Source organism: Poecile atricapillus, chromosome 4 (genome assembly GCF_030490865.1).
Source record: "Poecile atricapillus isolate bPoeAtr1 chromosome 4, bPoeAtr1.hap1, whole genome shotgun sequence".
Taxonomy (NCBI): Eukaryota; Metazoa; Chordata; class Aves; order Passeriformes; family Paridae; genus Poecile; species Poecile atricapillus.
This window is the reverse complement of record NC_081252.1, coordinates 71,138,660-71,147,190: the sequence shown is the minus strand read 5'-3', so window position 1 is coordinate 71,147,190 and position 8,531 is coordinate 71,138,660. Positions and strand designations below refer to the sequence as shown.

Sequence of the window (8,531 nt, the reverse complement as noted above, 5' to 3'; positions counted from 1 at the left end):
ATGTTGCAGAAGCAGTGAGCTGGACCCTAAGCAACAGCCCAGGCTGCAGAGTGCTGCCTCTTTAGGAAATGAGCTCTGCTTTTTGGCCACATCCCTCCTCTAATTCCCATACACTGACTGGCACACGTGGAGTTATTAAAACTAGTCAAATCTGTAAAGAAGCTGAGATGAGAAGCTACAGTGGCTTGATAAGAAACATTGTCCCACCTGACACAGAACACCAGGATGTGCACAAATGTAAGGTCACATTACACCATACTGGTTTGGGTTGTTTTTTTTTTTTTACCCAACATGAAGGTTGAATTTGTCTTAGGAAATATTCACTGTAAAAATAATTATCCAGGAATGAATTAGTTTCATTAATACAACAAATTACCTCTAAAATATCTGAGTTCCTTGTTATTGAAACTGTGGAAGGTGAAGAAATACATCTTTGTTGTATTGTCCCCAGCTGTAATATTCCAGCCCCTCCTTCCCCTGTTTTCCTAGCCTTTGTTTTTTCCATTGGGATGTGCTCCAGCACTTTCTGTATCACCACCTCCAGCGAACAATCCTGAATCCCTAGGACTTGGGTTTGCCCTTGGGGGCACCGTTGGGCAGCGTCACGCTGTGTTCCAGGTCTGGAGCAGTCCTGGCAAACGTGGCTATGGAAACCATGTCTTCCCCAACATCCACCTGAGACCTGCGCCTGCAGATGAGCAGCTTCTTGAGGGCGTGCTGGAAGTCCCTGTTGAGGAAAGCGTAGAGCAGGGGGTTGATGGTGGAGTTGCAGTACCCCAGCCACGTGATGATCTTGAAGGTGCCGAGCAGCACCGTGCTGGTGGAGTCGGTGCCTCTGGCTGCCAGCCAAACGTTCAGCACAAAGTAGGGCAGCCAGCACAGCACAAACACGGAGATGATGATGCTGATGGTCCTCGTGGCCTTGTTCTCCAGCTGCAGGTGGTTCTGCCGCTTGCTGTTGGGGTGGTAGTGGATCTCCAGCGTCTGGGACATGATGCGGGTGGCCTTGAGGCGGGAGGCTCGGTAGATGAAGAAATACATGCTGCACATGACCACGAAGGGAAGGAAAAACGCCAGGGCGGAAGCCACGATGGCAAAAACCCAGTTGGTGACAAAGATGCATTCTCTGCCCGCATCAAAGTCCACACCGGGGATCTCATTCCAGCCTTGCATGACGGGAAGGAAGGAAATGAGGGATGAATATACCCAGACCATGCAGGTCATCACGATGCATCTGCAAAAGGAAAGAGATGCGGAGGGGAGAGAGGGTCTGAGTAATTTTGAGTTGAGAACATCCAGTACGATTCGATCCCCATGGTAACCTGTGAGGGATATCGCTGCTGAGCAGTCCGGCAGGGCGTGGAGAAGGGAAAAACTGGAGTATACCAAGTCCAGATGTACATGTCTCTAACAATTGGGTAATTGGCCTGTAATTGACAGAATTGGGGTCAGCTTGAGTGCTCTGAGCTGGCTGAGAAAAGATGAGGAAAGGTTTTACAGATGTTTGTTAGTATTTGAAACAATAGCTTGTAAATTTTTTTGCTTTCAGCTTTAGTATCTGGCCATTATCTCACCCTCTGAGGCCTGATGGGGATGGAGCTGATGGACACCAGATGACAGAATCTGCAAGGGAGGCCACACAGCCCCTTCCTCTCTTTGCCTGTGATACGCAAATAACATACAGCAAGAGTGACGGGGAAAAACATACCTAGAAGAGCCTGAACCCACCCTGTAAAGCACCCCGCTGCTGCAGTGTCCTTTCTGCCCACCATCAGATGACTTTACCAACCCTGCAGTCCTCATTTCAGCCTTTCACATGAAACCCTCATGGGAGCTCAGAAACTCTCCCTGTTTTCCCTGAATATCACTTCAGAAAAGATGGTGAGTTTTAGAGGGAAGACTACTGCTACATGCATCCTTCTGGGTCTCCTTTCATCTAGTCTTTAGAAGTTCTTCAAAGTTCCTCTCCATCTCTGAAAATGTTTTAAGGCCAAGGCTTGAGCATCCTGGTCTAGTGGAAGGTGTCCCTGCTCACAGCAGGGGGATGGAACAAGATAATCTTTAAGGTCCCTTCCAACCCAAGCCTTTCTGTGATTCTATGAAATGACTGCACAGGGAAAACATGTAGGTTCAACTCAAACCATATCACTGGTTCCTACCCCATTTTGCAAACCTTCCTTAGCTCAAAAAATACTGTCCCAGGAGCACCATCCAATCCCCTCAGCCACATCCTTGTCCTCTCCTACACCTCATTAAGCGTTTTCTGCAGTTGTAAATGGTGAGAGCTCCTTTTGCCACATCACTTTGCTTCTGCTACCTGTTAACAGCTCACCTGGAGGGACCCAAAGTGAGGAGCAAATGCACTCACCTGCCACGGGACATCCTTCTGGAGTAGTGGTAGGGGGTGACCACGGAGCAGTACCTGTCCAGGCTGATGAAGCACAGCGTGACGATGGATGCCGTGCAGAACATGACATCGAAGGAGATCCAGACCTTGCAGAACAGCTTCCCAAACAGCCACATCCCAGTCACCTCGTAAATGATGCTGTGAGAGAAAACAGCTGGAAATCAGAGCTGGAAGGGCTGTTTGTGCCCCAACTAGAGGTGTGTAAGGCCAGGCTGGGTGAGCCTTTGAGCAACCTGCTCTAGTGGAAGGTGTTTCTGCCCAGGGCTGGAACAAGAGGATCTTTAGGGTTCCTTCCAACCCAAACCATTCTGGGACTATTTCTTTATGATTGTACTGAGGTAATGCTGTATTTTATCACACAAGTCCTAAAGATGGGCACACAGCTCAGACAGCAGGGATTCATCCTCAAAGCACAACCCAAGAAAGGAGCACCCCACAGCTGGAGCATGACTGAACAAGAGCAAACCTATGCTTCTTGCAGCCTAAGTGCCTTGAGAGAGGTTGCTTTGCCCCACAAAGCTCCCCAAATTTACATCTGCACAGCTTTGTTTATCACAGCATTTTCCCAGTGCCTGACACAGCACAGTCTTTTAATATTTCTCCTCAATTCCTAGGGCATGGGACACCTCCAGGAAACTCACTTGACATCTGATGAAACACTTCAAAACCAGAAAGGATTTCCACTCTTGGTTAAAAAAAAATACAAAACATGCTAGGAGGAAGCCCATGCTTGTACACTGTGTGGCTCATAAATGCCTCAGCAAGGTAAACACGCCAGCAAAAAGCAGACATTGTACCAGAAATATTTCTAACCAAGTCAAGAAGGGCTTGTGAGAAGTGAGCAGCAAAGGAAGGAGCATATGGCAGCTGTAGGAAGGCTGATGCATGTTTCTATAGCATTCAGTGAGATGCCATTTGCTTCTCCTTCCTTTCTCCAGCTTTTTGCAACTCCTGAGATGCTGAAATCACCACTGTGAGTGAATTTGATGACTCCCTAGTCCTGCAAGGCTTTATAATTATGCTGTAACTTCCCAGCTTGCTGGTTAAATACAGTGAGATCAGGGCTGCTGAGCTGCAGGGCTCAGGGGTCCAGCAAGGGAGAAAGATTCAACCTGATGTCAGAAACAATGCCTGATCTACATCTCATCAGCATGATGAAGGGTCCCAGCCCTCAGCAGCTCTTTGCTCTGTGGGACTCCATGCAAAAATCCAAGCAAACTACAGCAGAGCCTGTCCTCACACTGTGGGCAGCATGCAGGACCCCAAAGCACACACATGGAAAGGTTTCATGGATCCTTTACAGAGGGGAAGTGAGGCATTAGAGTTGGAGCACGGGTTCAGTTCTGGACTTGGGTGCCATTCTGCCATTCCTCAGAGCCCTCCTTATCCCCAGAGATGCTGCAGAGGCTGTGGTGTGCCCTGGCCTCCCAGAAGGAGATGTGCTGCTGTGGGGACACCCTTGCACACAGATCCCAGGTGAGCAGCTGCCCAGTTCTCACCTGCACACATCTGGTGGGATGCACCTGACCTGCAGATGTTCTCACAGCGTGGAGTAATGGATACCTGACCCCTCTTCTCTGAGGTAAAAAGTCTCTGCACCTTGGAAATTATGCTGGATAGCAAGGAGCAGTAAAAGCCAAAAAAAACACAGAGTGAAGTCACCCCTGCCTTGCTCTTTTGCTTGCAGAGGTAAAGAATGGCTGGAAATATTCAGCCTGGAAATGACAGGCTGGCTGCAGTACTCAAACAAAAAACCACTGTTGCAAACCAGCCAAGCCAGGAGCAGAACAAAAGTCTTACTCTTATGAAATTAAGACACAAAGTGACAGATTTGTTTTTCCCTTCTGTCACATTTTCCTGAGCCAAACTGCCTCCTAAGATAATTTCTTTTCCTTCCCTTTGGCACGTAATAACCTGCTGACTGAGGAGCAAACTGAAATCCAAAAGGGCAGCATAGATGTGAAGCCAAAACACTGGGAAAGTGTGAAACAGCAGCCACTGTGTTGGCAGGGCTGGATAACTCTGCTGGAGCCAGCAGGGTCCATTCCTCACCATGTGGCCACCAGGAGCTGGCAGGTCTTCCCACCAGGCAGCACCAGGACATTCAGGAGGGACAGGAAGCACAAACCATGCCCTGAGCTTTGCTCCCCTTTGCAATTTTTGTTGTTTAAGTAAAACACCACTAAAAGTAGATTCAAAATAGATAGGAGGAAGAATTTTTTTATAGTGAGAATGCCCAGAGATGCTGTGGCTGCCCCATCCCTGGAAGTGTTCAGAGCCAGGTTGGATGGAGCTCTGAACAGCCTGGGCCAGCTGCCCATGTCCCTGCTCAGGACAGGGGTTGTACTTGATGATCCCTAAAGGTCCCTCCCAATCCAAGCTATGGTTCTATGATAATTTCAGAACCTGAACTTAAAATTCATTGAGCATGGAATTTAAGTTAGCAGTAATATTCTTTAAAAATATTTTTTAAGCAGTAACTGCTTTTGTTTTTTTCATCTGATACCATGAACTTTTAACTCAGTTTGTAATTGCTTGTCGGGACAATATTTTTCAGTGCCAAATTCAAAGGAATAGGCAGCCCCATGAGAACTGAAGCATAGAACATGAAAAGAGTTCAGTGTCCTCATACTGCCCCGTGAACTCTAAACAGGGAGCAGTTCCCTGATCTGCACAAACTCATGGCTGCTTTGCAGGACAAGGTAGCCAGGATCACAAGTCAGCTTCTTTCTGGTTTTGTTTATCCAGGAGTGAAGCTTCCATAAATATAAACCTCATGCAGGGACACCTCTCAAGTGGCTCTTCCTCCATGAGGACAGGGGAAGCCTAAATTCTTCTGCTTATACTGAAGAAATTCCTTACATTCCATATGCTGAGCTGCTCCTGGGAGAGGGGGCTCAACAACTGGAGCTCCACGTGCAAAGCTGGAAATTGAGTTTAGATCAGCAGCCAGGAGGGTCCCTGTGTGGCCAACAGGAGAAATACCCTTGGGAATTTGTCTCCAGGCATTACAAGGGGATCCATAACACAGAGCAGAGGCAGGGAAGCACGTTCAGCCACCAAGTCATAGCTCAGCCCTTCAGAGATCCCAGCCCTGCTCCCAGAAAGGATGCAGAGCTGGGAGAAAGGACATTTGTCCTACTCTGCTCGCCCCCAGGGATGCTCCTCACCTGAAGGGCATCACCAGACAGGCCACGAGGAAATCTGCCATGGCCAAGGACATGATGAACATGTAGGTGACAGTGCGCAGCCGCTTCTCCACCACCGGGCAGAGGAACACCACCGTGTTTCCCAGGAGTGTCACCACGTCGATGAGGGTGAGGACCAGCCCAGTGAGCACCTCCTGGAGCCCAACCCCTCCCCTTGCAAAGGAGGAGGCAGCAGAGGAGAAATTAGAGAGCCAGGTTTCATTCCTGTCCATCAGCATCTTCCCACTGTTAAAATCTGCACGAGACGAAAGGGGAGAACCAGAATGACTTTAATGACGATTGGTACGTGTGTGAAAGGGAGGAAGGAAATAATATTTATGCTTCATTTGCTCCAGGAAAAATCCACACACCCTGCTGTGCCTGTGCCATCACTGTCCCGTGGTTAGCAGCCCATTAGAAGTGTCTGAAATCCTGAGGGTGAGGATAAAGGTACAGCATTGGCTGAGGTCCTTCTTGGCAATTAAAAGCCCTCCTGTGAATGAAAATGCATCATCAGATGAAGCATGAGATCAGAAAAAAAAAATAAATATAAATGTACTGAGAGCAGAGAGAGGAAAACAACTGAAATAAAAACCTAAAGCAGCTGGGCTAAATCCCACTGAACAGCATGCCAAGCCCATGTAATATGGGGCTGGAACTAAATGATCTTTAAGGTCCCTTCCAACCTAAACCATTCTGTGGTTCTATAGTCTCATTATCATCTTTGCCACCCCCAGACCAGCTGGGGCTGCCTGTCCAGGCTGGCTGCTTCCATAGCCCCATCTACAGTCTGTGCTATACCCTGGGCTGTCCTGGGGCTTTTTCAGGCTCTGAAGTTTAGAGGTTTTTTACCACCACAGTGGGCAGCTCCACCTCCAGTCTGAATGGCCAAGCAGGGCTGCCAGCAGCCACACAGGGAGCAGAATCACAGGATCACAGAATGATTTGGATTGGAAGATCATCAAACTGAGGTGTCTCAGGTGCAGCCTGAACAGATTTATGTTCCCTCTGTGCCCAGATGGGAGGTGATGTTAACTCCTTAAGTGAGGATTTTTCCATTGAGGAAATCCACATGTTTGTGTCCACAGCTCAGTTCCCAGACTTTGACCAAGAGGTGTCACAGGCAGGTGGGAAGCTGGGAATGATGCCCTGCAAAAACTCCACAAGTTCAAAGCTCACTGGCATAGCTGAGGGAACACAAAGACAAAACTTGTGGGGAAAAGAGAATTGTAGAAATATTTCCCAGTGACAAACGGTTGTATTTAAATATCATCACTTCTCCTGTGACTGGGATCTGCTTCCACAGCCCCCTCAGGTCAATCCCACACCTCCAGGGCACCCTACTGAGCGCAGTGTGGGGTGGGCCTGGATAACATCCCTGTAGCCCAACTTGCCTCATCTCACAGGGGCCAAACTTTGCCTTAGCAGGAGTGTAAGAACAAGGCAGAAAAATGTTCTTGACATCTCCTTGTCCTTCCTGCAGCCTATGAGCCAGAATTACCTCTTAAGATGGTTTCAATGATTTCTGAATCATGAAATTGTCCCGCTTCCCCTCTGGACCAGCAAACTTTTAGCATCCATGACCTCCTATAGCGACAACTTCCACGGCTCAGCTCTGTACCCTGCAAAGAAACACCTCTTTTTGCTTGTTCTGAAAAACAACAAGCTTGTTCTCAGCTTGTTCTGAGCCTGTCAGCAGCCAGCTTCATTCAGTGCCTCTGGTCCTTGCACTGGAAGAGGCACCACACAACCCATCCCCATCCAGCCCCTCTGGCACTGCTGGGCTCTGCAGCCTCTGCCACAGCCCCAGCTCCCTCCTCACCTGACAACTTGCTCATTCCTCGTAGGGAAACAACAGAGGATTCCTGCCCATCCCTCCTGCTCTTCTGAGCCTCTGAGAAGGACCAAAACCCCAAACAGTTTCCAAGAGATAAATGCTCTGTGGATTTACCTAAGGGCATGATCTCTGTTCTGTCCTGCCCCCCCTTTCACCACCATCCCTGACAAGATTTGCTGATTTGTGTGGCACTGAGCTGACCTTTCCACTGGCCTGTGGCCATCCAAAGGTCTTGTTCCTGGGCAGCAACAAGAGCTCAGAGTCCACTGCTTTAGATGGGAAAATAGCATTAAATTAGGAAATTAAGTTCTCTTCATCTTTTTGAAACTCCATCACCTCACAGATTAATTCCTTCTTCCACTGTAATGCTCAGTGAGTCTCATAAAAACTTTTTTTCACTTCATTAAGTCAGACATTACCCTTCATGCCCTGGTTAAGTTTTCTTTTGCCTGTAAATATCACCACTTAATGAGTCACAATTTTCCCAGCTGAAGATTTCTAGAGCCCCACATACCCCAACCCCTATCCCTGTAAAGACAGAGCACCACTGACCTCTCTGTAACTCACCCTGCACTTACCCCTCCTGCATGTCACCTTCCAGACAAGTATTTTTTCACACAGGGAACTTCCTTCTTAACTCAGGATTATTAAATTTCCTTAAAAGCTCCCACCATGAGGGTCTGTATTGAAAACCTCTCAGAATTCCAGGCCACCCAGATGTTTCTTTTCCACCTGCTCACTTCTTCCAAGCATTCCTATACAACTGTGAAGCTGGGCTGCATTTCCTGAAAGCAATAGTGACCTTGTCCTTGGATGTAATCATGTGTTCATGCACCTACTCATCCTCCAAAATCCTCAGCTTCATCCCAACTTCCACTTATTTTCTGGATTTAGGGGTTTCCGTACTTTCAAGTTAAAAATAAAAAACAAAAACAAAATTAAAGGGCTCAAGCTGTTTAGAAAAAAAATAAAAAATAAAGAAGGAAAGCTCTTCCTCACTGGAGCTGGGAATCACTGGCTGAAACCCAAAGCTCTCCTGCTCCTCCAGCACTGAAAATAAGCAGGTTTTTTTGGACATCATCTCAGGCAGCCCCCTGGG

The 8,531-nt window shown here is 47.9% G+C and overlaps 1 protein-coding gene across 1 annotated transcript; it reads right to left on the bottom strand.

Annotated features, from left to right (window-relative positions):
- Positions 1-561: 561 nt before the first annotated feature.
- LOC131579221 (probable G-protein coupled receptor No9) lies at positions 562-7,172 on the bottom strand. Its single transcript, XM_058838855.1, has 4 exons — positions 7,097-7,172; positions 5,578-5,851; positions 2,369-2,545; positions 562-1,234 (listed from the first exon to the last, which is right to left on the bottom strand). The coding sequence occupies exons 1-4, from the start codon at positions 7,170-7,172 to the stop codon at positions 562-564; spliced, it is 1,200 nt and encodes a 399-aa protein (XP_058694838.1).
- Positions 7,173-8,531: the final 1,359 nt, after the last annotated feature.